At 33.6% G+C, this 24801-nt stretch overlaps 2 protein-coding genes across 7 annotated transcripts in view; both read right to left on the reverse strand.

Moving 5' to 3' along the window:
- Nucleotides 1-6114, reverse strand: part of LOC106105142 (cGMP-dependent protein kinase, isozyme 2 forms cD4/T1/T3A/T3B-like) — a 115265-nt gene extending 109151 nt beyond the window's left edge. The window contains exon 1 of the mRNA XM_013285371.1: nt 5769-6114. The gene's annotated coding sequence lies outside the window, so the exon portion shown is untranslated. The remainder of the gene's footprint in view (nt 1-5768) is intronic.
- A 1825-nt stretch (nt 6115-7939) lies between these two features.
- The window catches only part of LOC106105172 (long-chain-fatty-acid--CoA ligase 5), a 39697-nt gene continuing 22835 nt past the window's right edge, over nt 7940-24801 (reverse strand). For all 6 annotated transcript variants that reach the window (XM_013285422.1, XM_013285419.1, XM_013285417.1 and 3 more), the window contains 12 exons: nt 17861-17984; nt 17029-17172; nt 16810-16935; nt 16149-16348; nt 15604-15804; nt 14989-15206; nt 14274-14424; nt 13218-13328; nt 12533-12700; nt 12311-12454; nt 11317-11490; nt 7940-10187 (listed from right to left, as the gene is read on the reverse strand). In XM_013285422.1, coding sequence (XP_013140876.1) covers nt 10050-10187; nt 11317-11490; nt 12311-12454; nt 12533-12700; nt 13218-13328; nt 14274-14424; nt 14989-15206; nt 15604-15804; nt 16149-16348; nt 16810-16935; nt 17029-17172; nt 17861-17984 — 1899 coding nt within the window. In that variant the 3' untranslated portion in view covers nt 7940-10049. The remainder of the gene's footprint in view (nt 10188-11316; nt 11491-12310; nt 12455-12532; nt 12701-13217; nt 13329-14273; nt 14425-14988; nt 15207-15603; nt 15805-16148; nt 16349-16809; nt 16936-17028; nt 17173-17860; nt 17985-24801) is intronic.

The following is a 24801-nucleotide window of genomic DNA, read 5'->3' on the forward strand; positions in this document are numbered from 1 at the left end:
CTAATTCTTTTGTGTGCATTTAGTGAATCTTACGTATTACGTTTTTTGGATTGTGTCAATGTGCGAATATTTTAGCGATCGAACTGTAAATATGTTTTGTTTCATTTGTACGTTGTCTAAAAAATTATCGAAGGCACTACAGTTGCGAGTGGGGGTGATCCTCTCATGTCGGTCTAATCTGGGCTTTTTTAAAGATACCCTTGATGACATTTGACTTGATTTGGTTTAGCTCGTGTCTTAGAGTTAGAAAGATTTTTTTTGATAGAACATTGGCAACTTTGATCAGACCACATGCAAATGTTTTGTGGAATAACAAAGCAAAAATTGCTTAGCAAATAAATCTAATGACAGTATCTTATATCAAATATTTATCAAGAATTACATAAGTTATATCTTTACAACTGATGGATATAAGTACACTGCATCATTTCCTTTCTTGATATACAAAAAAAAATCGATAAAACATCAATGTTTACAAAAAGTAATAAAAAATCTTAAAATATAACCATCAAACACTCCTTTAGGTTTTTGCTGTAAACACGGCAAAATTTACGGCTTCAAATAAACCGTTACCGAATATTCGGTCGAAGTATTCTTGGATCAAACAAAATCAAAGAATGATAGTGTAAATTGTTTACAAGATTAAAAGTAATACGCTTCCATTGGCGTATTGAAAAGATTTATATAGACGAATTTAACATTTGTATTTATTATTTCATAACACTTCTGACCTTTATCTATATTATCTCTTTTTAATATAACGATAATTTTGTGCAATTGATATATGCTATACTTTATATTCATATTAATCCAAAGCAAAATTTTATGTTAAAATCTTTTAGAGTTTTTGACTTAAAAATACTCTTGAGCGCGTTGAAAGAAAACTTTATATTTTTCCTCTGATACTATGGTCGTGAGTTTGTGCAATTAACAGATGCAAATTATATCAACAAATAGCATTAAATTATAGTTAAGGCCATAAAGGAAGTTGTCACAAAGCCAAGAACGGCTAGATAAAAAAAATGCGTGATAATTGGCAGCTCGCCATGTTTTGTAAATATACGGGTTCTTGGTGAAATATAAAATGATGATTAGATTTCAGTCTTCACTTCAGGTCAAAGAATAATTTAAAAAAAATGTACGAATACTACGAGATATTTACAATCCGATACTGAAACAAATCTTACCACCACTTCGTACAAACTAACAGACGCCAAAGGTTAATTTTTTTGGACATTATGCGTGGCTTTATCATGTTAGAAGCTCTCATTTCAGTATTTTGCTGTTAATAATAAAGTAAGTAATCCATAATTAATAAAAAATGAAGTCTTACTGACTTCACTCTTATATCCACTACGCACGTCATGGGGCCCGCCGTTTACAACCGCCTGCCAGACCACGTCACAGCGGCTACCAGCCTCGCGTCATTTAAAAACAAGCTTAAGTCATGCTTAATACAAAAAGCCTTCTATAGTGTCAAAGAATTTTTCGTACCATGATTGTTTTATATATAATTTTCATTCAAAATATCTGTTAAGTTTTTTATTTTATTTTTTAACATTCTGACTTGTAATCCGCTTACCTATAAAATTAGCTGGTCTTTGACATCGTTAACATGTGTGGAAGTGGCAACTAATGGTTGCTAAATAAACATGCATTCAACATACAATGTTGCTAACTGAATGTATTGTTGAATTTCGACGGCTGAATCTTAATAGCCCGTTCCGTAACAGATTTAATATGGGGCCGTGGCTTTGCGCGGTTTCAAAGGACGACGTGCGCGAAATGTTATTTTGTAACATCAAATGGGACTACAAAAGGTCACGTCTCTACTTAGCTTCGAATTGGGAAACAATCGACCTGTGATACGAGTAATCAAACGAACGATAAATTCCCTTTAAAAGCATTGAATATTATTTTTGTTAGACATGCAAAGAACAGGTATCAAAGTATGTTTATGGACAGTAAAGATATCAAATAATTATAGGACAATGTATCAAGTAATAACCTGCTTGTGTCTAGTCTTTTCTTTCAATCTCTTTGCTTGTGAAATACCATCATCTTCCTCGTTATCTTACTTCCGTTGGGTCAGCGCAACAGTTTTTTGTCCTCACATAACTATTATAAGTCATCTCATTCATCATTCTCTTCTTGGTAATGTCACCTTTCACGCAATCCATCCATCTCTTTCTAGATCTACCTCTACCAGTGTACCTTCACACTCATAACTAACGGTCTTCTTGTTACATGCGATTCATCCCTCCTCATAACATCCCATACCATGCCAATGTTTAATTCTTACCTTCTCTACCACTTTCTTGTAAATATATATCAATCACTATTTCTTACAAGAGTTAAAAATAATCGGTGTATTTACATAAAGAATTACTTTAAAGTGTAATTCGAGACTGTCGCGAAATTAACGAGTTAGCAAAATTGCGTCGCCTATAAGTCTAGTGGCGAATGTAATGTTATTTTACAAGCAACCTAGTTAATGTGCTCATAACAAACTTGCTTACGGCTGAATATTGGACCGAATCAGCACTTTTCGTTTTCCAGGGAATGAAACCTAAGGATCGCAATGTGATGTTAAACAGTCTGTTTTTTTTTTAATAGTATAATTGATGAATGTATTTCCTAATCTACAATAATGCTACTACAATATATTACGTTCAGTTCATTTTAAAAGCGAATCACGTTCGTACCTCGAATCACTAATACTTAACCCTGTCACGTGGACTCACGATGAATTTATACATTTTTTGCATACAAGTATTGTTCGGGACGCAACAGTCCAAGAACTGTTATATTGATTTTTATATCGCATGTTGTTGTGACTACCATGACACATAAATTCGGGACGACTTTTACTGATTCGATGGGTCAGGGGTTTAACTCTGGACTTGTAATCCACACATTCGTGTTCAATCCCCGCCATGTACCAATGTTGTTAGATTTGAATTACGCTTACATTAAAATTGAAATTATAATATTAAAATTAGTATAAGTTATTCTTTGAATGCGAAAGAGCCAGTTGAAAACCAGCGCAGGAACGGCTTTGACCCTTCTGCATACGCAGATTTGGGTACCATTTGCCACCAATTTATGCTTTCTTTAAAATAACTCCGTTTATGTAATTTCTTTTTATGGCAATAAATACTCCATTCATTCATTTCCGACGGTCTTACGGAGAAGGAAACATCGTGATACATATTGCACGTAGCTGCGGAGAAATTCAAAGATATCTTTGAACCTACAATCTTGAGATGGCATAAACCATTTTCTAATCAGTAAATAATTGAAGTCTATTGGGACCCTCCAAGTTGTCTCAGAAGCCACATAGTTATGGCAAACGGCAGTCACTAAATACGCGGCATTGCGATTCAGGATTGCTTTTGAGGGCGGCTAGCTACTATTGAATTACATAATGTTATTTATATTATATATTCCTTATACATTTGTCTTGCTATATACGACCCATTTGTTATCAACCGAATGACGTATAAGGAAATTAATGTTCTAAATTTAATGCCACATCAAACCTTGAACTAGACGAGTTGGATGGATCATTTGGACGCGCAAAGGCACAATATCAATACTGTCGCCGCTAAATAAACATTCCACATATTTAGATAATAAACAGAACATTAATTTTTATAATAGAGAAATTATAAATACCTTTACTGTGTAGAACTACTAAAAAAATATTCCAAATAGCTACTTAATAACAAAATCTTAGAATTGTAACTTCTAGATAGAAAGTGAGGCAAAAGGTCTTGTATATTAGTATGGTAATAGTATAAAGAGGAAAGAGTTGTATTTTTGTATGTGAAATAACTAAAAAAACTACTACGCCGATTTTAGAAATTCTTTCTACATTAAAAAGGTAATTTATCTGTGAGTAACATAGGCTACGCTTTTTAATGTTTTTTAATTGCACGCGGAAGAAGTCGCAAACAACAGCTAGTAGGTTAAAAAAGTATAGTCAAAACGCTGATACGAATATAAAGTGGCTGTAATAATAAGAATTAGATTATTCCTAGAGCTAAAGTTTACGTGAATAAGAGAGCCGTGGAGAGAAATTGTAACATTGCCATACTTCGAGAAAAACATAAAGTTAGGTTAGGTTAGTCCTTGCGGAAATCTAGATACCTATTCAAAGCTAAGAGTGGCACAAAAACTAAGTACATCTGATTAGAATATTAATTTTGATTCCAAGTTAGCTGTCATTGGCACGGAAGCTGATTAGATCTTTACAAACCTTTGTTGGCTATCATTCCCTGCGTGTGTAGAATTAATAAAAAATCTTTAATAAAAGTTGTTAAATATAATCGAAACACGCAAAGATTGTTTTTTACAATGATTAATCTGTAAAATGTTTTGTCAAATGCTCATTATTTTCAACTTCTACTGAAGAAATAACTATACAAAAAATGCTGGTCAAAAAGTTGTTTCTTTAATTTTAATTTTCAAAGAAAAAATCTGATTAAACCACGGGATATCTACATCGTTATAAAAACAATTGCAACTGTTGTTTTCTTACGGATATGATGAAAACATTAGCATTTTAACTGCACGAAATTAAAAAAAAAAAGTTTTTTCAGCAGCCATAAAAATGAAAAACACGATTGTTTAATATTAGTTTGCAAAAAAACAATTTTTAATATTTTTCATAATAAAAAACAAGATACCTATCATCCCTCATATCTAATCTTTTACATAATAAAATGACACTGGTATGATTTTTGTTACCAACATAAAAATATAAACAGTTCCCGCCAAATTACCAAGTATAAAGTACCTAACAACATTAGAATTAGCAATTATAATGTTAAGTTATATTTCATTGCGTCGCAAACCGGCTTTCATTATGGGGAACGGCTGGCTATAAGTTTTTATTGGATTCGAAATGTCGTTTGGTTTAGAACAGAGTATATATCGTGACGTAATCAAATAATAAATTAATCTTGAGCGGGCTTCCTATCTGGTAATATAAATCTGCAATCATTATAACTTCGCGATAACTAACTGATATAATATTTTTTATCAAAACAAAACTACTAAGGCTTATTTTGAAGACGAATTTTATGATAAAATACACTTACATTATCAACGTAAATATGCCAAAAAATTTACTGTATTTCGATAATATCGTAAAAATCTTATTTGAAAATTTAATAATTTAACAATTAAATACATTCCTTCTCAAAATAATATAGTTTTTTGCTTACAAATGTAGTTTAAACTTCAAATATTTTTCATACTTTTTGTAAATATTATGAAGGGTCTTATTTCAGTTTTACTCAATTATTCTGTAATAAAATATGTCTACCTACATTATTTAAAAATGAATTTATTGTAAAGTAAGCGGGAACCAATAGACGATGATATTCTAGTTCTCTTTAACTTTTAGATAAGAGTAACAAGCAAGACATTGACATCGTGTCAACATCGTAATTGTAACATGTTCACCGGCAACACATTTGTTTAGCAGACGCTGAATTATAAATATACATGTTCGTAAATGTTTGAAAAAAAAATCATCAAGACACTACTTAAACTAAGAGTAAACCACTGATTAACCTAACCGCCATTACACCGCACGCTATTTTTAGAATCCGTACAGAGATCACGGCTTTGTCTGCTGTAATGTAAATGACTAACAACTGTTCGTGTCGTGTCCCGGCGTATCATACAATTACCGATCAAAACATCACTCACAAACATGCCTATTAATAAAGAAAACACTAACAAAATGTTACACTCACCGACTTCGTGTCGAGATGACTTCCACATTTTATCAAACTTCATGTTTGCACTATAAAGTAACCACTGTTAGGTTATGAACACGGCCGTTGCACCATAGTTTTTGACAGGTAACTTACGATCACAGGCACCTGTACGCGCGGTTATGTATGCGCGGGACAATTCCCGTTCGGGCGGTGTATTTTGTGCCCGAATAGCATAGTTTAGGGAGCGAGCGGCGACTCGTCTTGCCTCCGCGCGGCCAATGAACGAAGCGGCCAACGCGCCAAGGTCACAGGAGACGGAGCCGGTGGCCAACGACGACGATAGATGGCAGCACTTGTAGGTAGAAATACAAACACCCTTCTGCCTCAGAGCCCGTATGGCAACTAAAATTGAAACGATATTGCTTCGACAGTTCGACACGATGAAGCGATAAGCGGTAGAAAGTATACCAATACTGCAGAGTATTGAATACTTTATTGACTACAACGCGATTTAAGTAATTTTAATATTCACATAGATACGCAAGTATGTACGCCGTCGCATATCTTGCGGTACATATATTCTTTGCTACTTATAAAACAGTTATATAGTAAGTTTCTAAGTACATAGGTACATGTATTCAAATTTTATAACATGAACATTATTTAGCTAGGCACATACATTAATATGTACTTATATGTATTTTTTCAAATCCCTGTGTTGGGATGAAGAGTCTTCCTAGAATTAGTTTATTATTGACAAAGCAATTATTATTGTTCCATTAAATTTCATAAAAATAAATTTCAATCATTTCAGCAGAATCTAACTTTATCTTAATTAATTTAACTGTTTGAATAAATTTTGGTTCGGATAATGGTTGAAATACTAATGTTGCTATTACCCACTAGATGGTGTGAATTAAGCATTATTTTATTTTTTGTCCTGATTTTATGAAATGTCTTGATTTCGATTAACCAAGGATATATCAAAGCGATCGCTTATCAATGTTTTTGTTTTGAATTGTTTTTTCGTCGGTTTGTTTGAAAATTGCGTAAGTTGCGATATTCCTACATGTTATGCTCAGTCGATTTTTCTTAGTTTTATTTAGTTTATACGAAAAGGTACAATAATAATTCCCTATAAGAGTAAAGAAAAAGAAGAAAAATTGATACAAAAGTCCCAATAAAAATCGAACTTGAAAATGACATAAAGTCGAATTGATAACCTCCGAATCATTTGTAAAATGTAAAAATAGAATGGTACATCTAAACCTTTTAAAATGCAATGAAGATAACCTTTCATAAGTAAAATAATATGGAATTAGGAAAATAAAACAGCAATGTAATTCACATAACAAAAGATATCTAATTACAAGTTTTTATAACAATATCTTGCGACCTGATTTTACAATCTGCATCCCGTTGGACGAGTTTTACTACAATTAAAATGCTTAGGAAAACGCGTATCTATAAACATCGTCACACTGACCTATATGTTGGTTCGCGGCCACGGAACATTGCGTCATCAGATAGAAATAAACTGAGATAATCTCTAAGAGAATTCTCGAGGGTCGTTCTAACTTCTTCCTTATTTGATTAACGGTCGCCATCATTTCCTGTACTATACTATAACTGACAAAAGACTACTATAAATTGAAATAAAAATAGATTTTTTATAATGGCAAAATAGGTAATAATTGCAAAATAAGATTGCTGGAAAGTATTATACGATTCATATATTATGGCGGCTCGTGTTTAGCTGGTAAGTCATGTTTTTCCATGTGTGCTTTAGGTCAGGCTCACAGCGGGTGGAGATAAGCTTGCGAAGACATATGCCTTGCCTCCTCAGACGTTAAACTGACAGCGATTTTAAACTCTAGGAGTTTTTTTATCATTAATGTTTGTATAGCTCTGTACCGAAACTTAAGCTTTACGCGCATTGCTCCATTCCCCGTCTAAATAAAATCCTGGCAATTCAATATCTTTCTCCCGCTCCATCGGCGAGGTAGAGGCGGCTGCGAGTGCGGTGGGACGGTGCTGGGTGGACTAAATGTGGGGTAATGCACGTTAACCCTAAAGCATATCTTTGTTCATTCCATTAACAAAGATAGTAACGCATTTGTTTCTTATATTCCTCGTTCATTATTCCAGTTTCAAGTTTGAGTTTTTCAAAAAAGGTAACTATTTTCTTTTGTAAAATAAAACCACGATTAAGTTTTAGAAAATTTTTATTTAAAAATAAATTATCGTAGTACAACTTGCACCAATAACAACAAAAATTTTGGTTTGAAACAACACGAAACCGCAACATTCGCTCTAAGCATGGCCTTAGTATTAAAAAGTGAATACAAAACTATCTACAGGTATAGCCGTTACGATGGATTTCCACTGTTGTTACAGCTGCATTACGAACATATTGCCATCTCTTTCATTATTTTTGGATACAACAGAGATAGCATTAGTTCGTTCACAACTGTCACTGTCAAATCCACAGTTAAATCAAGGCAGGTAAAAAAACATTCACATCACACATCAAACAAGAGATTCGTTCTTCGTAAGTACACATGCACTAAATAGCCACAAGGAAAATCAAACAAATCGTTACAAACATGTCACTTAACCATTTAAAATAATGTATTGCAAAGGTTATACATAATAATACAATCTCGGAACAATCAACTGTACATAAGAACAGGCGCACATCTTTGACTAAACTATCGGACAACAGTTGTGCGATTATCAAATGTTTTGTAGCCATAGAAACTTATTAGTTGCATAAGCTTATCGATATCAAAGCGAGACTAAACAGTTGTGCTATAGTTTAGTTTCAGGTGTGCGCACGTCCTAATAATAGAAACCAAAAAGTCGAAAAAGATTATGATGGAGTGAAAATTAATAATATTAAAATAATTCTTATTTTAAAAGTTGGACATACAAATAAATTCGTTTTCAATTAGAACATTTGAATTCCGAATCTGATCAAACTTTTTTATAGCATAGTACCCGGCATTTGTTTTGGCACGTCAAGAACAGGAGTAATAGACTGTTCGACGTGCCAACCCAAGCCTGTAAGAGGTTCTGAAGGCACAGCGTGTACACTCCAAAAATACAAGAAATACTAAACTAAATGGATGGTATAGTTTACTTTTTGTGAAAAAGGTGCGTTTGAATTTTATAATCTGTGTTTACGTATAAAATTAACCTAAACTTATTCGTCTAAATGTTAATTTCTAACAAAAATTGTTCTACATTTTAGTCTATAAAACGGCCCTAATTTTTTTAAAATCATAGATAAGCCAATAATTTTAACTATAATGCCAAATCGCATACATTTCTATTAAGTTTATTCCTACTTAATGCTTTGCAATCTGTTCTATTAAATTAGTTTTCAAAATATGACTGGATCGTTAAAATGATTTATTATTATGTGATATATAATTTTGTCTTAATAAATTTTATTTCCGTTACTATATTTTTTACTTAACAGAAATGTATTATTGCAATATGACATTGTAAATTTCATTCAAATTGAACATCGATAACCTTATTTTCGCTACTTTAAGAAAAATGATACAATTTCGTTATTCAAAATGAAAAAAGAAAACATTTCATCATAAACATGTCATTCGAATTGCTTCAATAATTTAAAACACTTACATTTTCATCACTTGAGTGTATTTAAATGTGTCATGGATTTTATCATTAAAAATGTAACAAACAAATCACTGCAGTTTATATTAATAATTAAATTGCGATTACAAACACACCAATAATTGACAGCACAAGAAACTAGTGTTCCTTAGATTATTGCCTTTAAAGGCTAACGGCCGATTATTGAAACGACATTTAAAAAGTAACATCGTAAATAACAAAACCACTTGTAAACTCTGTTCCATTAAATGTTGACATTTATCTAATTGTAAGCGGCGTTTACGAAGCGTTCAAGATACGTTCCAGTATTCGGCCGTAAGTAACTTATTCTAACTACTTTCTTGTATTTAAACATCGCTTAATTACAATCACTCAAGAATAAACAAATAATAATAAAGAATACAAAATTAAAATCACTCACACGTGTATTAGCTTTCATAATAACCGTACAAAAACACAAATAAAATAATGTTCAATACCACTAAGTACTTTAAAAATCCAAAAATTGTTTACTTCACGCTTGTATTCATACTTTATTTCGAAATAAAACCATACAAATATCACTTAAATTAAAAACTTAATAATATATTTCTAACAGAAAATATTTCAGGAATCTGTGAAATCGATTTTCGATTCAACATCGAATCAATTGTTTCGAAATTCGAATGTTTATTCAAGCTGCTTGTACATATCTTCTATCTGCGGCTTGAAGTAGTTTCTGATCTCCGGTCGTTTCGCCTTCATAGTTGGCGTGAGGAGACCATTCTGCACGGAGAACGGATCCGGGTGCAAATATATATCTTTCACCTACGAAAGAATGCATTCAATTTCAATTATATCATTATCAATACTAGAGGATTATTAATATTGCATAAAAAAATTAACTTGCATTCCAAATCGAATTCATTCAACCTCGCTTGTAGTTATCGATTCGTTCTTATCGTATTCGAGCTATTTATACACTGTCCTTGTATTGGACTTGACATTGACTAATCTGTTACAAATAAACTAAAAATAAAAAATTCCACTTCAAGTTATCATATTCATTGACATTATCAATGTTTAAATATAACTTAAGAATGAATAAGTTCTTTGTTATATAAACGGTTGCTTTATGACACTCCTAGAAATACTCCTAGAAACACGAGTTTTTAGGTTACTCAAATAAACCTCTAAGATTACCAAGGCTTGTACAGTATTTCATGCGATAGTCGTGGTTTTATAGACCCACTAGCTGTTCCTGTCCGGCTTCAATCGCATTAATTTTTTTATTACTGTTTACATTTGTTAAATTCTCAATTGCAAATGTCAAAATTCCAATGCACGAATGAGAACAAAGGCCTTTGCCATTGGATACCAATTGCTGCATGGCAATCTAGCTTCCTTAAGGTTGGCAGCTTGTACTTTATAGTCCCTTTGCCACATTACGGTTTTATTCCAATGTATTTACCCCCTAAGTTCAATAGAGTGAAAATATATGGGCTTACGTGTGTCGTACGACTTTTATTAAAGAACGAACTAGTTATAGAAAAATGTGCTGTGTTTGCTGACATCCTATGCCACGAAGTAGTGTGTGTTTATAGAAATATCAATTAAATTTCCGTAAATAATTAAATGTTGCTACAAATCAAGGTGGTAAAGTCAAATACAATCTGTATTAGTAGCAATGTTCCCATAAGCCTTCTCAGTTATAACAATTTTTAAAATTGCAGTTATCAATATGTTTGCATTTCAACCATTGTTTGCACGAGCGCCTGTCATAATTTTAATAGCAACGGCTAAAATTTAGATCTCCTTCATATTTGAAAAATCGTTATTCAAAATTTGTAGCTGGCAAAGTAAACGCTCCTCGCAAAAATCTCTTTTATTTTTTTTTTTTAGTTATTAGGTGACCACATATTTACAACCATTCGTCCAATGTCTATGTTTAAGTTACCTGTTCAAATGTCTTAAGTCCAGCGTTCCTGCCCCATTGCAACATGTCGTCCAATATCATCTGCTTGACGCGCTCGTTCTCGCAAAGAGCGGAGAAAGTGCCCTGAATGCCGTTCTCCAACGCCCAGCACTTCACCACATCAACGTCTGGGACAACCACCGCTACGATGCACGACTGGAAGTTAAAAAAAAGCTTTAAATCTCTTTGAATGATTATTTTCGAACGAATTTCCAGTAACTTATTCAATAACTCAGACGAATTTGAAAAAAAAACATTAAATCCTAAAAAAACATTTTTACATTTGAATACAATTGTAACATAGTACAATTACTTTGTACGTAAAAAATAGCGTCGAAAGATTGACATTCTCATGAAACAAATCAATGACATTATGTTACTAGTGTATTTTAGAATATTTTTAAACTTAGCAACAGTATTTAAACAGCAATTAAAAGGATTTGAAAAGAGAAACAATGTCTATGACTCTAGTGTGCCAATTGGAAGCGTGACTTGGACAGTCACCAAAAAAATTATCGTTAACAAATTGCATGTGATAGCTGAGAATGCGTACTATGAGCATTAGAGGATGACACGTGACGTTCTCAGAACAAAAATAATGACTCATTTACTTTCATCAATAATAAACAACAAAATGGCTAAAAATTATTAAAAAATAATACACAATATAACCTATATTACTCATTGATATCGTAGCTTTTTAATGTTGAAAGGATTCTTGAAATTGGCCTAGTAGTTTTTGAGTTATTTCAATACAAACAAAAACAACCGATTTCAAAAATTCTTTCACCATTAAAAAGCTGCGTGTTCAGGGAGTAAGATAGGCTGTATATTTCACGCGGGCGAAGACGCCAGCAACTACTTGTAACATTAATATAGATAAGTACTGATGGATAAGTTGACTGAAAGATGATCGTATACGCTGATCCTATTGTAAAATTAGGAAGACTGTCAAATAATTATGAAAATTATTTACCTTTAATGATTCACCGTGCACGAAAACTTGTTCCACGTATTGACTTCTAATATAAATGTTCTCAATCTTCTCCGGCACAATATATTCGCCTTGTGACAGCTTGAAGATGTGTTTTCTTCTATCGATTATCTTCAAAGTTCCATTCTGTAATATACAAACATTCGTTAAAACATTGTAAGACGAATAAATATTAGGATTATTTTAGTATTGTGTATAACTCACAGGCAGCCATTTGCCGATGTCACCGGTGTGATGCCAGCCATCGCGGTCGATCACTTGCCGCGTCTTCTCCGGCTCTTTGAAGTAACCCTTAAACACATTGGCTCCCTGCACGCATACTTCGCCTTGTCCCTGCGCCGCGTAGTACTCCATCTCCGGCACGTCCACTAGCTGTAAGTATAGAATTTTGTCATCACTATCGTAATCCAAATCTATTCGAGAATCTTCGTAATGCATCTTGTAACAATTTGGTATACAATTGTATAGTTTAACTCCCTACTAACTTGACTTTAATTTAAAACTATACTACTACTTAGTTATGTAGGTTGTCGACAATCAAAATATGTTTATGAATAATCCTTTTTCAAAAATTAGCTATACACACTGTATTCCATATATTTTCACGCTATTGAACTAAGGGAGTAAATCATTTAGAAAAAACCATCATGCGAGATAGGGATAAAAATTAGAAGCTAACAAGGTTGTCATGGTAACGGTCATTGTTACTCAATGTCAAAGGCTTTCTTTGACATTTGTGCATTTGAATTTGACATTTGCAATTGTCATCACAAATGTAAACGATAAAATAAAGTTTTTATAATGTCATGCGGATGAGCTACACGGGAACGGGTCGTATATGATAAAGGCTGTTGTAAAGTTAAAGTTTTGATTGTGGTATGGAACTGACCTTCACTTTGCAACAAGCAACGGGAGGGCCGACATGCTCTGGCACGTGGTCGCCCTGCACGGTCAGAGTGACGGGCGCAGTGCACTCCGTCTGCCCGTACCCTTCCACGATCTGGAAACATAAAATGTACCCATTAATATTAAGAAAAAAATACCTTAACACTCTATAAACAGAAGTCAAGACTCTCATCAAGAGATGGCTCACGTTATCGCTCATGTGACATATTATTTATCAATCATTGCGATCTGAAATGTCCCGTAAGACAAGCAACAGCACGGAGATAGCGTCAAGAAAATTGTACCACAACCGTGAATAATCTATAATCTTCGCCAATACGAGTTTTGTGTTCATGTCATCATTACGTCATCAATCATTTATGTCACAGCAACAAGAACCTACCGCTAAGTCGACTGTAGATCTGAATATTTTGGAAAAGTCATTTCCCAAGTGGGTTTATTCAGGTATTTTGATAAAACTACATCGCTGTGTTGATTATTTATATAAAAATCTCATGATCATGAACGGTATCTAGTCAAAATAATCATCTGTTTACCAAGTCAGTCCAAAACAAACAAGATATTTGGAGAAATAATAAACAAATACCGCGAACTAAATATACCAGCCTTGAAGCTTCAACGGGTAATATTAATAATATCTTCCATTTATTTCAAACATTCTTGAATATGATTGATAGTGTTGAAATATTACAATAGATTATGTTAATGCAAACAGAAGCTAGCATCGGTTAATGCATGAAGTGATATCTCAGATGGAATTCACGGGTTTCAGTTCAATAAAAATCTAAATTTGCTTCAAGTGGACGAAGTTTACATTAAAACAAGATAGCAACAAAACAAAACCCAATCCAGAGAGACTATACGAGTAGAGTTCTTGAATTTTCATTCGGGAGTTTCCTCTATCGCTTCTTATAGATTTACGTCTAATTCCTAAGTTCCAAATAGTTACTGTATATTGTCAGCTTTTCAATGTATAAGTTCATATATACCTCTAGCATTATCAATATCCATACAATATGTACCCTGAATTTAAACTTACCAGACAGCCAAGAGCGCATCGTGCGAATGTAAGAACATTGCCAGCGAGTGGTGCAGATCCTACCACCATAATACGAAGTCTGCCGCCCATACCCTCGCGCACCTTCCGGAATACCAGTTTATCCCATATAGAATCAGCGCGAATGATACCCCTGCGAAAATAAAACAAACATTTCCCTTAGTAGTCTAAAATATAAGACAAACACGTAAACGTAATCTTAGTTAGGATTTTTATTGGCCCCAACCGAAGAAGAGGAACACGATAGAATATAAATAGACACAATAATTTGATAGCATGTCGGCTGTGGAAAGTGTCATCTTCATAGAACTTGATATTTCCTTCAACAAGAATGTGACATTGAAAATGCTAAAAGAAATATGCGTGCTAATGAAGACACTGAATTGTAACCTGAATATCCACTCACGCTGAACGTACAGACGTTGCGTGACACTTGATTGTCATGTTCATACATATTCCGTCATTTTAAAGGAAATACTTACATTTAATGTCGCTATTTTGAGATTAGGTCATTTTCACCTTAGATTTCTTTTCAATTGAAGTGATGATGGATAATCGGATATAGTCATTGGAACGGATTAAAAATACCTTTTTTTGACAAATAATCTCGAATCGACCATTATTATTTCTTTACAATGTTAAGTATTCAGATATTCAGTTGCTTTTCAATTCAAAATTCCTGTCATTTGGTACATACCTTTTAAGTTCAGATTCTTTAGCTGAAAGCGCCATATTAAACAGTAGCTTCTTGATCTTTGAATTTGAAATCTCACTCTGGGCTTTATCATAAAGTCTGTTAAGTAATCTAGGTACGGCAGGCATCATAGTTGGCTTTAAGGCGCTTAAGTCGTCGCCTAGTCTTCGTATATCACCGCTGTAGAAACCGACCGCACCTCCAACCATATACAAAGCATTCTGAAAAGATTCGAAATAACTTTAAGGGGTTTTTTCAATATAAAATAACCTAATCAGATCTCATAAATTCAAGTTATATTTAATTCAAGTATTTTTTGTAATTAGGATTTTTTTATTAAGCCCCATTTTTATCTCAGATATTGTAGTTCATCCGTGTCATTTGAGGTCAACACTTCATTTACATTGTGTTACTGAGGTTAATAATTTGCATTTTAATAATGGCTCTGGGAGCATTGTGATCACTATCTCCATGATTTCAATTCATTTGAAAAGGCACGGTAACAGTTAGACCTTTGTTACAACTGAAAATGAATTATCATGTTTCCAACTTAACGATCATTATTTGTATACAATTAAAGTGCAAGCGGAAAAATCAGAGCTCTTGTTAAGGTTTTACCTCACAACATCTCTCCAGCATATGCGCGAGTGGCAGGAAGGAGATCATGACGTCATGTTTGGAAGGTCGGTGCTCTCCGAGCTGCATGATGACGCTGCACATTGAAGCTACGAGGTTCTCGTGAGTTAGCATCACGCCTTTGGGCATCCCAGTCGTGCCCGACGTATAGCAAATCGTGCACAGGCTATCCGGTTTCGGTGGCTACAATATAAAATGTCACTTTAAATTCGACCAAGACATTTTTATCCATTATTCCAATTGCTATTACATTTTTTTAGTTGTTGCTCCCAACTGCGACTGTTTAAAAATAGTTTAAAGCACAGCCTATGCTATTCAGCAATAACATAGCTTTTTAATGGTGGGAGTATTTTTGAAATCGGACCAGCAGTTTTGAGTTTTTTCAATATATACAAAAATTCAAAAATACAAATCTTTTCTCTTTATAATCTTAGTATAGATATAGCATTGCTCCTATAATAAGAGAAATAGTAATCAATGAAAAACAGATTCATATAAAATAAGGTCGCTTTTTGTTTGTTACTTACGACAAATGGATGGTCTTTTTGCGCTCCTTGAATTTCCACATCACTGAACTTGACGATATCAACTCCACGACTCCGGGCTCTCTGATGCGTCGATGGCGACACTTCTTTGATGGTGACAAGCTTCCTCAGACATCTCGGTGATTGGTCCAGAAGGAGATTTGCTTTTTTGTCATCTTCACATACTACTATTGACATTTCAGCTGCACAAAAGGAAGTTTCATTAGATGGTAGACTAATATTTAAATCTGAGTAAATAAAGTATTATTTTAAGCGCCTGAATTTTAAAATTCATCACGCATAAGGAATTTATATAAGTCGGATTTGCCTTTTGATTTAATTAAGGCGCATATAACAAATATTCAACAGGAAGATTTGAAAAACAATACCTTTCGTGGAATAAAACCCCAGGGAAAATGTTTTCCCCCATACTTTTGCTCTTTACGCAATTTCTATAAATAAATTGGTGGCACCGCCAATCAACAGATATTGCGTAAATTTATTAGATAACGGACACTTTTGAGACACGTAAAAATAATCTACGCATCCTACGATCTAGTTTCCAGCCTTGAGTTGTTCTCTCATACAACAAGGTCGCTCATTAAATTTAAAATTAAATGATATAAAGTAAATATATTAGTCAAGATATTTAAAAGACAATTACTTTGATTTATGATGAAGGCACAGGCGTTGGCTCCTAAAGTATCGTACAGTGGGACGATAACCATTGAGTAGCAGTAGGCAGCTTGTTCCGTCATTATCCATTCCGGACAATTCTGTGCATAAATACCTGAAATGTTTTATAATTGTAGCTCTTTCAAGGTCTAGAGTAAAAGTATAAATGGCATAAAATATTTCGTTTTAGAAGTCACAAAACACTAACCCACAAAGGTACTTTGACCCGGGCTCAGACCTTGACATATAAGGCCAGATCCAAAGTTTTTCGCTCTCAGCAGGGTCTCATTGTACGTTTGCCATATATACGGCTTGTTTGGTCCCTCGCGCCAACCGAGACAGTTGCCATTATCTGAAATGGAATTAATTAAAAGTCATCGGCCGCAGAAATAAGATTTAACTTTTTAATAACCACACGACCATGAAGTTTTCAAGAAAAATATTTTAACATTCATTTATCACATCAGTCAATCTAGTAAACGATTACGTGCGTTTGCAACCGCAATAAGTATTGTGGAATATTCCACGCATCAAGAGCAACTTTGTAGCTTCGATTTCCTACTTTTTAAGGACGCAACAAGCTTAAAGTGCCCGTGTAGCAAACACAAAAAACACCGACCCAGCAACATCACTAGCACAAATTACGTTTAACTGTATCCTGTGAACCTGTTGGTAAATGATGGTAACAATACGATGTAATGCATGGCTATTATCGTACTTATCTTTAACAAGTATACTTAACGAACGGAAATACAGAGGGATAAAAGACTGGTCCTAGAATTGTGCCTTGAGGCATTCCCACTAGAGAAATCTTAGAAATTGTATGGTAGTTTTTTTCCAATGAGACAAATAACATATTAAGTTGTTTACCAGGAAAGTTCTTAGTTTGTTACACAAACACGATTACTATTATAATAAATCTTCAAACTGATCTGATAAAAAGTTTTGAAAGCATAAAGTTAAAGAGCACTATAGGTCTAAGCTGTGGTGTATTTACAAATTAGTTATGTAGTAGTGCTATTATAAGGGTCAGAACTTACTAGATTCTTTGACACCTCGTCGAAAAGTCTCGAAAAGCGTACGTGTGTCGTCATGAAGGTAGCGAAGGAACCGGCCGTTTTTTGCATCTTTGTAGAATTTGGAGACTCGTACCATTTCCGGACCCTAGAAAACGACAACCATATTGAATCATTACGGAAGATTTGGGTCATTTTTACAACACATAACAGAGAAGGTAGATAATTGAATACATAATAAAATAATCGTATATTTATAAATGACATGGTATGTAAATAATCCGTCCGGGTTCAATGTGCTGAATCCTTGCAACACACGAGGAACTAATCAATTGTAATCTTTTTAACGCTGCTTACGATGAAGCGATTACACGAACGACAAAAACATGTGTTGTAATGAAGTGTGGATGCAGTTAAGTCTACAGATATCTATACAATTTTCTTTTCAAATCCGTTCCTCAATACTTTACAATTCTTAAATGAGCGAGAGTCAATCTAACTGTCATTACTAGTTTAACTGAACTCCCTGGTTTCCATAAAAACATGGAGTGTGTACACACAAACAATAATTTGAAATTTATTTGTGTGTACACACTCCATCCATCCAATAATAAATTGAATAAATCTTTTAGTCTTTCCAGCCTTTTAAGATGATTTTTTTGGTTAGGTTTAGTACTGAAATAAAATCGCATCCGAAAAGTGTTTCGTTAAAATGTTTTGCAAATAATGTCCGTTAATGTAATGACAATCTGACCCACTAACTCGGAGTTCATATTAAACGCACCGTACTCTTACACATTACGGTACAATGTTATGATACTAAATGAAACGAAGAACGGGTCAATGTCACTTGTTGATTTGACTCCAAAAACAAATTGAACCGAAGAGAAATGATCTCATTTAGGGGTAAATGTTGGGAACACTGTATGTCAACAGGTCATTACACTTTATTACGTTTTGTGAGACGAGCCTTTTAAATTGTTGCCGCAAACCGCATACGTCCATTGTTATAAAGAAAACATCTCCAGTTTTCTCAGTAATATTACTGCTGGGAACTAGTGTTGGTCTCATAAACGCAAATGAAAGAAATACCACAATTGTATCTTGCATGATCTTATAACATCAAGAAGAAAATTAAATATTACGTTTTATTTACCATATTCTAAAAGAAATAACGTCGAGTCGATTGAATATATAAATACCTTGATAGTACTAAAACGAAAATTAGTCAGCATATCTAGTACGAGTCTATTATGAGACGGGCAGATCTAATATGTTTGTAATAAATTATTTTTATGTTTCATTCAGGTATTCTAACGATGTTTACTTTTCGTACAAAGCAGGTAGTAAATTTGCATTTAACGTTGTAATTAACAGATTTCATTAGCTTTTAAAATCGCGTGAGTGGTCAAGTTGCCCACATAAAAGAGATACGTAATTACGTACTCCCACTTATAGTTAGTTGTCATATTATTAAATTGTGTGTAATATACGTTAAATATTTTATCACGGATAATTTACAAAGAAGATAACTCTAAACTTTGTTATTTTTTCACGTGTTTTCGTGATATCAAAAAAATACAGACGAATTGAGTACTCCTTCTTTTGGGAAGTCAAAAATTATTGCGATTTGCTTAAAGTTTGTCTACAATCATATGCTGTGACTAAAGTCGTAGCGATGAATGATGTGGGAGACATCTGGCAATCTGTTTTAAGAATTAATGTCACAAGGTCTGTTGGGATTTAGTTTCCCTAAAAATTTCCGATGACCGTTGTGTGCATAATTATAACTCAACGCAAGGACGCGTGCGTTCTATTTTTAAGGATGGACAAAATGAATTTACCATTGATATAAAATCAAGCATGGCCATAAACAATTTTTTTAGATGCTTCAACATCTTACAGATTTTACGTTTTTCAATTAATACCACTTAAATCGTAAAAGATTTAATGGATTAATAATACGAGCATCAGCGATGTTATTTTCGAGGCGTAAAAATGATTTTTTTCAATTTATCTTTCAGATCTCAGAAAACCTGTTGGGTCGTCAATCTTCAGAAGGTCAATTCGATGTAAGACGACTTTCTTAACATCTAAAAATACCGATCTCTGGAATACGTGACATTGTAGGGACGTTTGGCTTATTTTCTGTTTCCGGATAACGCGTTCTTGAAAGTTTACGCTCACGCAAATAATTACAAATCGTATAAGACGACGAAAAAAACATGTTTACTGCAAGCTGTTTCAGTTAAATGTTTTCGCGTTTCAATTCTTTATACTACAATTCGCAAAGGTTAAACGATACGTATTTTATACGTTTTTAAAACATATTATCTTTGTTTACATGACTCTTTTTGTAAAGGTGTTTTACTAAAACTTTATAACTTCACTTCGCAATTACCTCATTTCCCAAATCTCGGGATTGTCGTTAGCGTTGATTCAATTTCATTCCATGGACTATATATTCTGTTAGACAAACTTTTACATTGTAACAAACAGCAGGACTTACATTGTTTGTAATAATTGCTGTGCTCTTCTTTAATTTGTCTCTAATTTGTTGCACAATTGCATGTGGACAATGAATGACACATCTCATTAGCTGTCATGTCATAAATTTGGCGGGAGACCAAGGTGTACAAGTCGCTCCGAATCCCATATTAGGGCATTGAACTTGTCAATTATTGTATAAAAGAAAAAAACGCTTGATAGCGTCTTAAAACATATAATTCTTACGACCTCATACTTTCTATTAATGCGATTATTATTACATACTTTAAAAACATTTATATGTTATCTGTAATTTCTATTAACTGGCTTTCGTTAAACAAAAAGTAGTAGAGTCGGGGTTAAGCAAGAGAAGATACGGAAAAAGATCGAAAATACTGTTTCGTAGTAAGTATTTTCTCACATTTAAATAACACAATAAAGATAGAGAAAAAAACACAGTACAATTTAAAATGGTTACTTACGATTTCTTGAATAAGCATTGGTAAAAGCAAAAATGATTAATTTTTCGTTCTATGAAATATTTTGAGTTTTTATAAACGTATTGAAATCTATGTTTTAATGTAACTCAACACTCTAAGAAAACAAACGGTTATGTTCTAATATTTTTTTCATCAGTATCAATAAAAGCATAAACACACATGACAGTTTTATTTCTTACATTTTTCGTACCACAACAGAATGCGTGCGAAATTCTCATCTCACTTTTGTATGCACAATGTTTTAAGTGATTTTGCGATAAAACTTGGTATCAAAATATTCATAATAATTTTCATGAAAATCATGGTAATATTACAATAAATTCTTCTATAATCTTATTGTATTAAGAACAAATAAAATAATGTTAAACTATGTTTTATGTTGATTAAATACTGCTCTTTTTAATTTAACATGCAGCACAACAAATTCAGAAATTCTTGTTTATTACATTTTGTAATCACAGTGATTTGTTTAGACATTCGTACGTCGATATTCCAACATTGATGCATGACTAATTGATGAAGTAACAGAAAGATTTGCTTAAACATTTCGCATCCGTGAATCACTGCATATCTTACAACACTTTCATTTTTAACAACCATAAATTGTGTAACAAATTACCAGATGTAGTTAGTACCAATTATCTAAAACATACCAGCTTTCGCTCGCGACTCCATCCGCGTGGAATTAAAAAAACAAAAGTGAGTAGCCTATGTGTTCTTCCAGACTATCCTCTACATCTATACCAAATTTCACCGAAATCAGTTCAGCCGTTTAGGCAACAAACTCTAACAAACATTCATCAATCTAAACTTTCGCATTTATACTATAATAAATATGCATTAAATATATCAGAGGCAGTCTAAAGTAGCACCAGTGGTAGAAAGATTAAGGAGTAAAAAGTTAGCACGGTCGTTCCAAGGAGCGATGAAACCTATGAGATAAGGCGAACTTTACTTATGAGTGAACTCCTCATACACTAGTAGAGGTAGGCCTGGGAAGAGATGGAAGGATTGCGTAAATTGTGACATGATAAAGAAGGGAGTGACGACTGAGATGACGGAAGATAGATCGATATGGAGAACGAACTAGTGCTAAAACGTAAAAGTGATAAGGATAGGAGAAGATGATGATGATAATTAAGTGGTATTATTGCACAAAAATTGCCAGACGTTGCTAATTTGTTTTTGAAAGAAAGATATAAATTATATAACAGCAATGTTAATTTTAGAAAAATTTAGCTGATTCGCTACACTCTCGATTGTAAATGGTCAAAATGTGCGATAGAGACAATATCAATTCCGACTGTTATAACCAATGAAATTTAGGAAATATTGAATAATTCGGATCATTGGATTACTCTACGATCTACAAGCGTATTAGGTAATTATAACTGAACTATATTTAAAAAGCTATGCTAAGAAAAACCGTTTACTACTTTGAAATGGCATTGACGAAACATTACAATTTTCATATTAATTTATCCCCCAGTCCCGTGACTCGTCTGATCGCTCTGCCAAAAATTCAGACGATTACAAGTATAGACATTTAAGTCTCCCTTTTCCCGACTCAATAGGATTTTATTTTTGTACGTTACCATGCAATGTGGGCGTGGGAATGGGAATATGAAATAACTTCGTGATGTTTTACAACGCATATTTCTTGTAATCGACTTGCGACGATCACGTGTTTTGTATAGAATTATTGTTGAAGACCTAATCCAACAGATACGGTGAATTATTTTTATGCCAATAGATTCAAATGCTCTTTCGGTAATAGTGCGAATCCAATATCTGCTTTTAATTTAAGGTAGTCGATTACATAGTCTATAGTAGTCGTATCCATACTAATATTACGCACATATGTTATTGTGTTTTTTAGTTTGCAATACGCAATTCTTAAAGAGTAAGTAGTTTCGTTTGTAAACAACAAGTCTATCGTTCTATTAAATGTTGGCCCAGATTATTTACTAGTCATTTAATAAATATTTAATCTTGGGCGGCAATTTCTTATCCATAGGGAGAGATTATATTATATTTAGATTTCACAACATTGATAAATTTTGACCAACTATTTCTTAATTTAAAGGGCCCCTTTAGCAGAATTTAGGGGTGTCACGTAAGAATTTAGATTCATCATTTAAGTGTAACCATAGTTTATAATGGAGCCGCTAACCTCTCTTATCACAGAATACATAAGGGACTGGTTGGTGAAAACGGGTATAAGTTTACGATTTAGTAATTATTCAAGTCGTAATATAAAAGATGCCTTCTCCAAAAATAAAGATAGTCTTTCACTGATGCCATCGTTAAGTCCATACATACCGCGGCTATATGTACAACTTTTACGTTTCCATTTTATCACCGGAGTAATTTACAAGCTCTCTGTCGAATAGGGGCCGAGTATATTCATAAAATTTACAACACACTAAAATTATCCGCGAACGGTTTCTGCAAAACAAACAAAATTCACCAACATACAAGTAGACTTTAGTTGAAGATATTGAATGCAGGCTTGTGTAAGCAAACCATGATTTCCAAATTTTAATCGACCATTTAAACGTCAAAATATTTGCAACAGTTTTGAGTCTCCGTGTCATATATCAAGGCAGCAACGTATAAACATTTTGAGGTTGTGGTTACGGTTTATGTCATAATAATTGAACTGATTTATGGGGTATCCATCTTATTTCTGACTTTATTAAAACATTATTTATTACTGATAAAGTTATTGGAGTATTTAAGCGAATAAAAACGTTTACAACAACGCATAAAGCCTTTTCTGACCATTTCGGAACATAATCGCCTAAACTTAAGTTCACTTATGCTATATCGAAGATTATAATAATAGTAATATATGTACCAGTTTATTTTTTTATACATCATTGGGTAGCAAACGAACAGGCGGCCACCTGAATCCGCCAAAATGGCAAAGCGACCGCTGCCCATAGACATTCGCTATATCAGAATGCTTTGCCTACCCTTAATCGACGAAGGAGGAGACGTACATAAACAGGATATTTCCCATTTATATGAATCTTCTTCACCGTCACGTTCCCTTTCCGTCCTTTTCTTATAAGAAAAAGGGTGGGAATGAAAAGGGACTAAAGTTGGTTCTCCGGAAGTCATCAGACGAAACGCGGAATTGCTCCCGCTTCACACCTGTCTTCTGTGTGGGTAATGGAAAGCCGTATAAAATTTGTAGAATAAGGGCATCCATAAAGGTAATCAAGAAACAACAGATTTCATTCGCACTCCACTACACGCATAAAATGACTAATACATAGTTCAAACCACTCAAACACGTAGTCATGGTCACATAATGCTGTCGTAAAACTGCTCGACATTTCACGATCCTCTACGGTTAGATTCAAATAATAGTATAATAAATTATGTGTGATTTGGCAAATAAAAGAACTATCTAGAAGACGTTATTTTTGCGTCGATTCAGTCGTAGACACGTAACCGACATTTCCGACCTTTCAATGATCCGATTCTAAATGTAACGGAGCCTTGCCAAAATACGCAATACGGGTGCGTGTAACCGCAAACTACAGTGAAAACGCACTCTCTAAAAATGTAAAAAAAACCAAGATTATAACTAATTCTATGATATATAAAGTTATCCAGTACTCTACTAATTCATTTTTTTAGATGTAAATTCTGTCTTCATTAATTTGAATTAATTAAATGTAATCTTACTTTAATTGCATCTGATTGTTCGCTAAGATTAATCGGTGGCCTAATAGGCGCAACTCCAATGCAACAGTCACAGCAAGCCATTTCCACAATTATAAATCACTTCACTATAAAAATAACAAAAAATCTAAACAATCCTAAAAAGCGCAATTGCGCGACCACATCACTTCCATACCGTTCAACAAAGCAATTAACTTTTTAATTCGTTCGTAACGTTCAATTAAGTAACCGGGAGCAACTCAGGGGCTCGTCACTTTCGCTATAAACTTTTTGGGCACTGAC

Source organism: Papilio polytes, unplaced genomic scaffold (genome assembly GCF_000836215.1).
Source record: "Papilio polytes unplaced genomic scaffold, Ppol_1.0 DF823177.1, whole genome shotgun sequence".
Lineage (NCBI taxonomy): Eukaryota > Metazoa > Arthropoda > Insecta > Lepidoptera > Papilionidae > Papilio > Papilio polytes.